The 12,740-nt window shown below is 39.6% G+C and overlaps 1 protein-coding gene across 9 annotated transcripts in view; it reads left to right on the top strand.

The window, feature by feature from the left end:
• Window positions 1-9,734, top strand: part of TRAF3 (TNF receptor associated factor 3) — a 72,109-nt gene extending 62,375 nt beyond the window's left edge. For all 9 annotated transcript variants that reach the window (XM_054161820.1, XM_054161818.1, XM_054161819.1 and 6 more), the window contains 2 exons: window positions 2,043-2,217; window positions 3,367-9,734. In XM_054161820.1, the coding sequence (XP_054017795.1) occupies window positions 2,043-2,217; window positions 3,367-3,938 (747 nt within the window). In that variant the 3' untranslated portion in view covers window positions 3,939-9,734. The remainder of the gene's footprint in view (window positions 1-2,042; window positions 2,218-3,366) is intronic.
• The last annotated feature ends 3,006 nt before the right edge of the window (window positions 9,735-12,740 follow it).

Raw genomic sequence — 12,740 nt, 5'->3', positions numbered from 1 at the left:
ATTCAGATTTAGTACATTGGTATCTTGCAGCATGAGGGCGGTTGACTCCCTGTAGGGTAAAAAGATGGAGATCTGCTTGCTTGCTTGCTTTTCAAAAACAGAATACAACTTTATTTCCAATTATTTTGTATCTCTTGAATCCTCATGAAGAGATACAGGAGATAAAATACTGTGTGCTTGCCAATGCGTAGTAGAAGCAGCTCAAAACCACTTTTGATTGTGCATTTACAAAGGTAGAATGTTGCACAGAGGTTGATGAAGAGAAGTTGATTTCTAATCAAATCTTGCAGTAAACTTCTCCCAAAAGAATAGCTTGCAGTTCTTCTGCATCTTTACCACTTTCCTAGTTCATATAAGAATATGTGTGTTTGTTTTGTTTGGTACTCTGTTAGTGCCAAGAGGTCCCAATTGGAAGTTAGAGTGTCTCTGTGTGAGGCCCTGTACAAACCCATGACCACGTTTGTTGCTCTTGCCTTGGAGAGTTCATTTTTTTTGTGTGAGTAGAGTGGGTCACACCTTGGAATTACTTTTGCACATTAACTGTGAACTAATGGCCAAATCTTGTGGCTCTGCTCTTAAAACAATTCAGGCCATTCCTTGGTGGTGTTTCCTTTTATATGTACAGCTAACAGCCCTTTTCTATTTTATTATCTGATAACCATGAGTTCAAGAGACAGTGATTATGCTGGTAGCTGATGATTAATACATCCAGGCAAGTTGCTTCATCTCTTTGAAAGGACCATACACCTGCATTTATGATTCAGTACACAACTTTCCTTCACAAAATCGTAATTTTGCAAGTGAGATAACAGCTTATTTTAAAACACCAACAGGGAAATCGTAGTTCCTCTTGAAATACATTAGATTATGCAGTACTTTGAGAGACAACAAAGTAAAATACTCTCAGAAAATTATTTTGCTAGCTGGCTTATCAAATTGACAGCCTTAATTAATCATTACAGACTTTCAGTATAACTGAAACCACATGTTAAAAGCAGAAGCCTAAAAGGGGAAATGCAGGTTGCTTGAGGGTGAAGGATTTTCCCCATCAGTGGGGAATGTTAAATCCACGTGGCTAACGCAAAATTATTTCATTTTACTGGTTTGTACTCAACTGCTACTTTTTTCTAAGAGAGGTGAAAAATCGTTTTTACACCTTGGCACTACATGATGATAAACTCTAAAGTTAGATTTAGAATTTAACTGTAGGTGGTAGCAAAAGTAGTTCTTGTCTGAAATACTTGTGTTACGATCTGAACTTCACAACTGGTAACGGGGTTCTGGCTAAAATTCCTGCTAGTCCAAATTCGCTGTGATGCTGTGAAGTGCTATGTGTTTCCTGCATCAGGTTTGAGGTAGACTGGGAAATGTGTTCTTCTTTATATTTATAATATACTCAGGTGCTTACAATATTCCTCTTCCAGAAAATAGCAACTTTTATCTATATCTATATATCTATATATATATATATTTCAAGTAATACATCTCATACTTTTCCAAAATCAACTGCGTTTTTTTTGTTTGTTTTACTAAAAAAGAGTTAACAAGCAAGCACCTTCAGGATGCATGGCTTCAAGTGAGGAAGTAAAGGTGGAGATTTTAAAAGTGCTTAAGGGGACAGAAGTGATAGTGTTGCTTACAGTAGTGAGGGCTTCTGTTGTCATTATGGGCATTTAATAACTTAGGCTCTGATAAGTGATTTATTTGAGACTGAAGCTTGCTAATACCACTTCACCTGCACATGTACATACTCCTGCTCCATGTGTGCAAGAGTATTGATGTTTTGCTAGGGAGGTGAGTTATTTGCTATTACCCAGTAATAAACACATGCCCATGAGCAACCACTTGAACCACTGGTAAGTTGTTGTCCCCATTCTTTGTTGCTGAAGTACTCTTAACATGAAACCCAACAAATGTCAGCCCATAATGTTATTAAAATATTGTTATTGTTGCTATTGCATCTTCTGGTTGATATATAATCTTAATTTATGCACCTTAAGCACTTTTTGTTATTCTAAGTTATCATTTATTGTTTTATAAAGCGAGTAATAGACAGTCAAGCAGAGAAACTGAAAGAGCTGGACAAAGAAATCCGTCCCTTCCGACAAAACTGGGAGGAGGCTGACAGCATGAAGAGCAGTGTAGAATCCCTCCAGAACAGAGTGACTGAACTGGAAAGTGTTGATAAAACTGCAGGGCAAGGAGCTCGAAACACAAGTAAGTGTAAGCACAGTGGGCTGAAGCAGTCAGCCGTGTTGTGAGCAGTGTCCTCAGAATGACACTTCCATTGTGCTTTTTATGTGGACGCATTGATGATGCTGATTCTTCTGATATTTTAATAAGAAACTGCATAATCCCTTTGATGATGTGATATTGCTTCCATGCTGTTTGTGGATGATTGATTCTTCTCTCTTATTTAGTTTTCTTGACCCTTATCTTGATTACAGTGTTAGTTCTTAGAGTTTCTCAGTTGGTCTTTGATGGCTAATAGCTTTCAGCAGCTTGTTTCCATGTAGTCTTAGTACAAGTCTCTTGTATTACTCTTGTCCCCCATGAATGAATCAACAGTATGGTTATCCACCTGAAACCACCTGTGAGATCTATTTCAGAATAAAGTTATTGTTGTGCCTGCTGAATACAGTGAAAACTGGAGTTCAGCAAGGTAGTGTAGATCATGTCTAGTGTTTAAATGATTAGGACAAAGAGTATTTAAGTAGATGTGTATGAAACAAACATGCCTTACTGCTCCTCAGTCTTGTATGTTGGCCAATTTTGCCAATGTGCAAAGGCAGAGTAATGTTTCTGTGTGAGGGAAAGGGGACATTACAAACAGTCCTTCCTCCAAACAAAGCAAAAGACCACATAATGCAGAGCTGTGCTTGAATTTTCTGTTCTTTTATGATAAGCTTTAGACATGGTCACAGTGCTATAGTTTTGAGACAGGTAGTGTCTGAGAAGAATACTGAGTGACCAGTGATGCATTGTGAATTTCAGAGGGATTATGTAGGATGCACAACTACTTCCAAGTTCTTCACTGCTAATAGCAATCCAGAGATAATGCTTCAAAGTCGCCTCTCAAAAAATGGAACCCTCTGTAGTTATTGTTTAGTGACCAGAAAAAAATTGTTAGATAATTTAAATATTTTATTTTTACTGCATGTGTGATTAAGACTCAAGTTTGTAAGAATCCCAGGTAACCTGGATACTAGCTTGCAAACTGTTGTCTGTGGAAACGGCTTCATCAGTGGACAAATACACTTTGGCTCTTGAAGAGGAAAGTGTTTTCATACGCAGTAGTAGCACTGGCCATTGATTTTTACAGTCTTTAGGAAAAACTACTTTCCTTGTCTTTCTGTATTCCTACAGGCCTACTAGAGACACAGCTGAGCAGACATGACCAGATGCTGAGTGTTCACGATATTCGGCTGGCTGACATGGACCTCCGATTCCAGGTGTTAGAAACTGCCAGTTACAATGGGGTATTAATCTGGAAAATTCGAGACTACAAACGTCGAAAGCAAGAGGCAGTCATGGGGAAGACTCTGTCCTTGTACAGCCAGCCCTTTTACACTGGATACTTTGGCTACAAGATGTGTGCCAGAGTTTACCTTAATGGAGATGGCATGGGAAAGGGGACGCACTTGTCGCTGTTTTTTGTCATAATGCGTGGGGAATACGACGCGTTGCTTCCCTGGCCCTTTAAACAGAAAGTGACTCTCATGCTGATGGATCAGGGGCCATCTCGACGCCACTTAGGAGATGCTTTCAAGCCAGACCCAAACAGCAGCAGTTTCAAGAAGCCAACTGGAGAAATGAACATTGCATCTGGCTGCCCAGTCTTTGTGGCTCAAACTGTTCTAGAGAATGGAACATATATTAAAGATGATACTATTTTTATTAAAGTCATAGTGGATACGTCGGATCTACCAGACCCCTGACATACGATGGGGGAGGCAGATTACACAGAAGACAACTCCGTTTGGGGGTTTTATATCAGTTTGTCTTCAATCGGAGGTCCTAAAGCTCACAGAACCACCTTGTGGAACAGATGGAAGAGTTTGAAGGCATAACTGCGTAGGGTCCAATTGCGAAAGTAGCAACACATTAATAAATCATACCATGGTATATTTTTTAATAGAACTAGCAACACTTAAACTCTGAAGAATCACTTATCCCTCCTGAGGATAATGATTATGGTCAGAGAGGTTTGTTTTTTTTAACTTATTAATGATCTAGTCAATTGGAGGTGAAAAGACATATACAGTATGTGCTGAATAAATTACTGACTTTTATTTCTTTGAGCTAGAATACAAAAAGAAAAACAAAAAACTCCACACGTGGGCTAGCTGGAAATTGTCAGCATGTGAAAAGAAGAAATGATGAAGTAATGTTACACTTATATTATTTGAAAAACTGAGGTGCAATCTTGTCTGAAATATAGTATATTGTCTTTTTAAGGCCTCATCTGGTCTCTGTTTTAGTAATTACTTTGTCAGAAGATCTTGGAGAAGTGTCCATGTCTTCTCAAAAGTATCTGAATCAAAATCATATTTTTATTTAAAGTTCTATTGTTACAAGAAAACATTTTATTTTAAAACTGTTGATAGACTGATATTTCTTGGAAGAAAAATAGAAGATATCAAACACTGGTTATCACTTGTGATAGGAAAACAAAATACTCAATTCTGTTATTTCTCTTTAGAAATGTAAACCTACAATATATGTCGTAGTTAATGACACTATTTCAAAATTAAGGAAAAATCACTCATGGATGCTGTGCATCATTATCAGATTTATAATTGTTTTCACCCTAAAATAGGGCATTTGTTGAACTTTGGAGTTCTAAACGGAATCCTGTACATTTTTTAAAGTTCTGCCCCATGCTTTCCAACCAAGCTATATATGTTGCACATTATGCTGTCAGCAGTATATAGTCTTTTCAGTATTGGGGAGGAGGATTAGTGCTGAAAAAAGCCTATATGTTTGTTCTGTACTAGCAGCCATTGCTTCTTAAGGACAAATTAGCAATGTCTTAATATAGTGATGGTGGCTTGCATGCATACATGTGCCTTAGATGTGCTGTGCTGCTTATCAACCATAGCTTTTTATTCAGATTAACTCTGATATCTGAAGTGGTAGTTTAATTGAACTTCAGGCACAATGTTTAGCCTTGTCTTCAGAGCCCTTAGGTACCTTGCAATGTACAAAATGGAAGCCAAAGCCCATTTCTTTGTCTTCTGGAGTTTCTGTGGCCTGGCCATGGAGGAATCCGTCTTATTCAGGTGCCAAAACATTTTGCCTGGTGCTCCTATGGAGCTTGGACTAGACAGTCTCCATGGCCACTGTGAAGGCAGGCAACATTTCTCCTCCAGTGCCTGTGGTTGTAGTGTTGTAGCTTGAAACAGACCCATCTGAGAACTCTGTGGGGCTGTGAATGTATATGCTCATGGCAGCTTCTCATAGCAGATGAGCATCCTAACTGGGAGTGCATGGGCTTCTTTCTGATAACAGCCTGAACTGCAGTGGAAAGTGTTCGCTAGCCCTGAAACATGCTGATTGCAGCCTGCTGTGTTCATCTGCTTCTGTTTAACAGCCTGTGATAAGCAAGTCTAGAGACATAGCACTCTGGTGCTCTTTAAAATCCAAGAGCTGCTTTAGCAGAGCGGACTTGCACTACTGTTTTTAGCCTTTGTAGGCTTGAAATAAAACATTGCATCTCAGCCTTTAATGTCAGGTTGTATCAGTTTTCTGCTTTTCCAGGCGTAATCACAGTTTTCGTCTTAAGGTGCAGTTGAATTCATTCCTTTGTATTTCAGCTTGTCTTTGCCATTGTCTTTTTTGGCTGTGCCTTCACACACAGTGCCTGCAAGAAGTATTTATGAATATACAATGCATGCTAAGTGGTCTTCATGGGTTTTCCAGGCACCTGCTAGAATACTGCCTGCTGTTGACTGTCGCTACCGTCAGCAGCAACTTGTCTTCCTTTTCTTGCCTTCCATTGTCCAGGTACTGTACTCCCTTTCTGGTACATAGCTGTCAACAGGTGCAAGCTCAAATATGGAGGCATGTGCTAGCATTGACTTTCTAGCACAGAAGGAGGATGTTCTGCACAAGAGATAAATATCTACAGATATACCCGCAACTATATATCTTTAGATATAATTGTATGGCACTTGCAGTTTTATGCAGGCTGCATAAGCAAACCCATCATGCTTTAGGGCGAAGGTTCGCTCAACTTGTGTCATTTTAATAATTGTGAATGTGGGCAGCTGAGCTTTTGTGTTTGTGCATCACAGAATTTTACTGAAAACAGGATTCCCAAGTGGAAATGTCCAAAGGACTCTCCTCCCATTGCTAATGCATGTCTTACAAACTTAAATGAAACCGTTTGGCCATCTCAAAACAGTTGATATCCTGTTTCAATCTGGGACTTGGAGGAGATTTCTGGTATAAGCAGGGCCCAGCATATTCTGCAGATTTCTGACTACCATTTCCAACTCCTGTGACAGAATTGCGCTTCTAAATCCAGGCTCTTTTAAAGAGGAGAAAAAAAAGTGTTTCCAGCCTTTGTGATTGAAAGAGAGGACTTTGAAACATGCAAAAAGTGTAAACTAATGGGGAAGTCTTCCTGAGTCTGCACACAGCCTAAACAAGTAGCTTTAAGAGATCTGAATATCTCCTCGTAGTGGGATATTGACTCAGAAACTTCCTAGAGAAGTTTAAATATGAACACTGCTAACTATATTAATGCCAATCACTGTAGCAGAAACATCCGTCACTGTTATATTTCACAGATCTCTATGCTGCTTTCCACATCTCCCAAGTGCCAAAAGCACCAGCTGCCAGAATCTTCAGCTTCATTTGGGCAGCTTTTATAATGCAGTAATGTGCTATCGATATGAAAATATTTTTGCATATATGCTTTTTATCACAGTTAATAAAACGGAGGCCTACTGCACTTATTTTTTACAACTACATGAAGCTGCCAGAGAATTTCCAGTTTGCCAACCCTGCGTACTGTGAAATCCAAGATCTTGCTACACAAACGTAGACACCGCCTGCTGTGGAATACCTGAAGCCTTGACTGTAACACCCCTTTCTCCACAGAACTCTCGGGCCATCTCTGTAGAGTTCTTACTGTGTACATAGAAATCGGTTTTCTCTGCTTTCCAGCAAGGAGTATGTAGCATTTTGTGAAAACAAGGCCACTGTATATTCTCTGTTCTTTAAATTGAAAGGAAAAGATACCTGGTGCTTTACTCAACACTTTAAATTAAATTACTGAACTTTTTCTCTCATCATCAAAATGCCCTTTATCCTCTTTTCTGTGAAGTGTTCCTGACCCAGATATCCAAAGTTTTCTAGGGACTGTCTGTTTAAAGTGAATCATGGGGCAACATTCTATCCCCACAGATACTCTTAAATCTCGGCTGACTCCTTTGGAATGCCATTGTTGCAAGGGGGTCCCAGAGAATTTACATCACTTTGAACAGAGTTTCTTCAATGGAACCTTTTTTTTTCCTTCTGCTTAGTAATTCTTAGCAGTGCACACCTTAAGTCTCTTGCTGTTATGCTTTCTTAACCATAATGATCCAAGTTATGTACAAGCTTCTTCCTATTCCAGCTTTCTCTAGGGAGATTGCAGTGTGTGGCAATCCAGATGTTGCCACTTCTGTATGCTCTTCAGCACAGGGTGAGTGTCTCTGTTACCCAGAAAGTCTTGAATTCTAAACAGCATGAAACCATTTGGGTATTTAAAGACCAACCTGCGATTATGATGCATGACCATGTCTGCATTGCTTCTCTGGTCTAATTAAAGGGGTCTTGTTTCAGTTACTGTCTACATGGTACACATTCAACTGCTGACTTACAATATGCAATGTTGATTTCAGCTTTATACTGTAAATGCTCTTCACAGAGAGAATGTGCAATAGGAAAAGCGGATGAGGAGTGGCATAATTTTGATGGGGAAAAAAAAGTTGTGGGTAACATACTGGCTTTCTTACAAAATACAGATGATTTTCTTTTCCCATGTGTGTTCCTGTTTTAAAAAGGAAAGTTGAAGATATGTACCTGTTTCTGTGCCTGGTGAATTTCTCAAATGCAAAGGTGATAGAGATTTATGTTAGTTGTAATTTTAATGTTGAACCCATGAATGTCAGGTTGTGATTGTATCGCTTGTGTTTCTCAGCTTGCCACAGTTAATGGCTCATTGAGATGGAGTTTAAAAGCTACCACCTATTTGTATCTGTATTCCATCATGTGGAATAGGCATTTCACCAACAATGCTGGGTTTCTGTTGTTTTGTTTAATTTTTAAAACACTGGTGCTGTTTGGTCCAAGACAGAGAAGCATATAGGGAGTAAATAGAAAAGTTGCCTGCACCACAGAAGAGTGGAAAATGTTACTGCAGTATTGATGCCTTGATATGATTTAACTATGCAAATATACAAATAGGTGTGGGGGGGAAATGTTTGGGTTGCATACCTAGTCTCTTAGTTGTTGCTCTGTAACTTACTCATATGTATGTAGGTACAGACACATACACACCAACACGCATGCACATATATATGCAAAGTCTTTTCTTTATATAGAAGTGGTGAAACAAAACCCTTTCCTTCAAGTTATACTTGATCAGTTGGTGCAAATATAACTTACTGCTGCTAAGGGAAGATCATGGCTAAGGGCAAACTTTGGGTTCACATCTTCCAGTTTTGAAAACCTGTATATAGCAAATGAAACAGTTTGTCTAGCTTTTCTGAAGACCTTGGAATGTCACCTAGGAGAGATGTCCTTCCTCGTGCTCTGCTAATTTGAAGATTCTTGTATTTTAAACAAACATCGTTATGGGCAACTTGTTAATTACAAATTCTTTACTTTGGGAAAAAAGGTGATTAAAAAAAGCAACTGGACCTCTTCCTGGAATTCTTATCCTGTTCAGTCCATACCTCTATATTCTAGTTGACCTAGAAATTACAGCTACTGCAATAAAAACTATTTGTTTGGGAATTCAGTCTGTCTGAGAGTAGTTTTTAGTGCATTGTACAGTGAAGGAAGCACTTTGCATCTGCAAACATGTTTCGCTTATAGCAAGTGCTTTTCTGGACAAAGGAATTCAAGGATGAGATGTGAAGTGACTTGCCCAGAGTCATGAAAGGAAGATCCTGGAGATGGGACTGAATGGTGGTTCCAGTTCCCTAATGTTATCTTCAGGTCACTAGGTTTTAATACATTTGTCCCCAAAACAAGTTGACATACCTTAAAGACCCACATCAGGACAGTAAGGGCTAGAATTAAACATACAAGCTGTCGTGATTTGGGGTTCTACATGTATGGTAGTCCAGATGTTAATGCTTGGTGGTGTTTTGCATGGCCTGCAGAGTGGAAGGCCAGCTCAATGTGTTGGTGTGAGTAACAGCAGTAAATGTGTGTCCTGCTCTATATGTTCAGAATTGCCCAACAAAGTGAGGCTCACTTGATGCTCCTCTAAACTGAGGATGGAGAATGCCATTCTGAAGTGAAGTGGCACTTTGTTCTACCAGCATGTATCATGACTGACCATTTCTTTCTTGTGGAGCTTTCTCCCTTTTTCTTTAAACCAAAATATGGAGGGCTTAATTGTTCTTTCCTGCCTTTTAATCCATCTTTGCTGACAAGCGTGAGATAGAAAGGTTGTGGAAAACTGTGGACTGCTGATTCAGGGACATCCTATTAACATTTAGAAAAGCAGAGGTACATAATCTGACTATTCCTATTTGTCTTCTAATTTATGGTCAAGACTGCAGCTTCTGTCTTCCATTTCATGATGTTAGTGTAGATACTAGGCTGTGATTGTTTATATTTTTTCCCTCCAAGTTAGGATTAGTTCCTTAGGGTTCAAATAAGTTGTAAATTCCACAGAGAAGCACCTGAACCAAAATCCTGGATCCAAACATCCCAGGCTTGATGTAGAATTCAAATCTGGATCTCGACTCTGCGGCTTACTAACCTATCCATTTAGGGAAGGGTTTGTTGTCTCTGTGTGGTGTTTGTGTTCCTAGTCCTCTGGAACTAAGCTTTTAATTTGGTTGCCAGTTCTGCAAGGACTTTTTAACTTCTTAGCGATGCCGGTGTTCACACGCTCCATTGCTGGCAGTGTGATGCGTAGTGATAAAATTTGACTCTGTCTAAGGGTTACTGAGATAAACCAGCATTATCATTCGTAAAGGTCATTTTCTTGCATAGTGTTCTGAGCTTTGGATATGAATATAGCTCGCATCTGAAAGGACACATCTTCCAACTATGACCTGCATCACTGGCAGAGAGTTGTGTAATCTGTACTTGTAGAATGGAAAGGTACAAGCTTCCATTGTTGCTGATGCATCACGTGATTCGCCTGTTTTGTTGTCTTTATAGCTGTTGTTTTTGGGGGTTTGATTGGTTGTTTGGTTGGTTGTTTGCTTTTTCTTCAGTTTTATCCAAAAAATCCAACAGGGGAAGTTCAGGATTTTTTCTACAAGGTATAAAACTCCAATGATTTAATGTTGACTAGAGAGCTGTGAAAAATACCCCATTAGGAGATGATGGACTAAGCGTAGGTCTACTTCTCTTAGACAAGTAGGATAACCTTTAAGATGCATGGAACAACATAATAATTGGGAAAGCTAAAGCTGACATTTGTTTCCAAGAAATTCTGTAAGAAGTATCTATAGAGAAGACATCAGTGATTCAGAGTAATGTACAAATTAATGTGTTTGAAACTTGTGTATCCATTTCTTTTAATTTCATGCTCTTTAGTGAACGGTACACTTGTGTTCAGTTTTATGATCAAAAACAAAGACCAAAGAAGGCCAACCTCATTTGATTGTGTATATTCTGCCTGTCTTAATTATCAATAGCTGTAAGGATACAGTGCAAGTGATTTGGTAACCAGTGGTTCTCGTCCTTTTAGGGGGAAAAACAACTTTAATATGTATAATTGATTGCTCAGCAATAACCATGTTGTTAAAATAATAATAAATAATAATGATGATGAAAGAATTAGCAACATGTCTTAATTTCCCAATAGCATTATTATATGTTGTATTTCAGTTTATTGTATATTGTGTTTTTGTATTTATTTGTGTTTGGAGGTCTTGATATGTCTTTTTGTGTTCAAATGCTAATAAACAAGGACAGTGTGTAAGAGTGTAGAATGCCAAACTCTGAAATGCTAAACTGTGTTATTAAAGGAAAAATAAATCTAAGTAGGAAATAATATTTTTTACAAACCCTCAGTGTGTTGAATTTGAATGACTGCTGACCTGCGAATGGCCAAGGCGCTGCTTCTCTCTTCTCTGAGCCCCCTATACGTTGGCTGTTCAGCGCTGTACACTGATGCACCTGACGGACCTTTATTGTGGTGCTTCCCTTCCTCTTCACAGGAAATTTACCATAACTTTTGTCAGAGTCCCATTTTTCATGTGATAACTCCGCTAGAATAAACCAGGTAATGGTGTTCATCCTAACCTCAGTGTCAAGAGTCCTTGTGCAAATAGAGTAGAAATAATTGGAATGGCTTTTTGTGCTTTTGTGGTACGCTGCTTTCCCAGAGAGGTGTGGGTAAGCAGAGACAGAGTGGCTTGACTGCCTGAAAAGGTACTTCTTAAAAATTGTCTTTCTTCTCCAGTGTCATTCTCAACTCAGAAATGCATGTGTTTGAAATCATGAACACGGTGCAGTCTCAAAAGCCTCACATTGTTTTGAAACAAGTGAAGCAATAGTGTTTCCACTACATTTCAGATTCGGCCTAGTAATGAAAACTCTGATCCCTGGGGTGGTATATGAAGCACATGACTTCTACTGAGCACAGTGCTGATACGTCTGTCCTTACATTTCTTTCCTCCCACCTCCTTCTTACTGAAATTATCATTTCCCCTCCTTAACATCACTGCATGGGTATTACTGGGTTTTAGCAGTGCAAGAATGACCTGCCTATTAGAGTCGATGCTGCGGTGTCTCAGCAAAAGCCACTGCCAGCACTGGGATGTGAGCACGACCCAGCCATCTGATACCGGTGTTTGCAGCAAATAGTCTGAAAGTGCTGGATGGTCGAGTGCCTTTTCTTGATAAGATGGGCACAGCAGAGAAAAGCAAGTACAGGAAGATGGGCACAGAAAGAGGGAAGGGTGGCTGAGAAATGCCATCCTCACTGCACACAGGATGTGCTATGGTGGAAGTTCCCTTCTGCTGAGAGCAGTCACTGCTAAGTGAATATTCCGGCATCTCCTGCCCTGGTCATCACACTTTCCACTTTACTCCCACGCCGGCACTCGAGGCTGTGCTGCCTAAAGCTCTTCAGATCTCATTGTGAAGCGTGAAAAGACCGTCAATTTCCTTGTATTCTTAAGGAAATGGGTTACCTACGAGCAAAGCCCTCTTACGGAGGAGCAGCTTTTATTGTCCCCCGAGCTGCTCCTCCATCCAAATTTTTTTGCTTGATGCTGCTCAGACCTGACGTGTCATTACGGCGTGGCAGGATAGGTGGAGAGGAAACAAATTGCTTTAAATATGAAAGTGAACACCAATTCACTTCTTTGCTCCTTCCCCAGCAATGAATCAGTTGAAGTGCTACACAATGCCATTCCTGGCAAGAATGAGTCTTAATTGAAGGTTTCTTCTTCACCATAGGTGACAGAAGGTGACTGGCAGCTTTTGTACTGTGCTTTTGCCCCGCAGGTGATACGTTATTTAGGGAATGGAAACGGACTGCCAGCTCGGGG

The sequence above is a fragment of the Dryobates pubescens genome, chromosome 5 (assembly GCF_014839835.1).
Source record: "Dryobates pubescens isolate bDryPub1 chromosome 5, bDryPub1.pri, whole genome shotgun sequence".
NCBI classification, from domain to species: domain Eukaryota; kingdom Metazoa; phylum Chordata; class Aves; order Piciformes; family Picidae; genus Dryobates; species Dryobates pubescens.
Note: the sequence above shows the minus strand (reverse complement) of the source record. Positions and strands in the feature narration are given on the sequence as shown.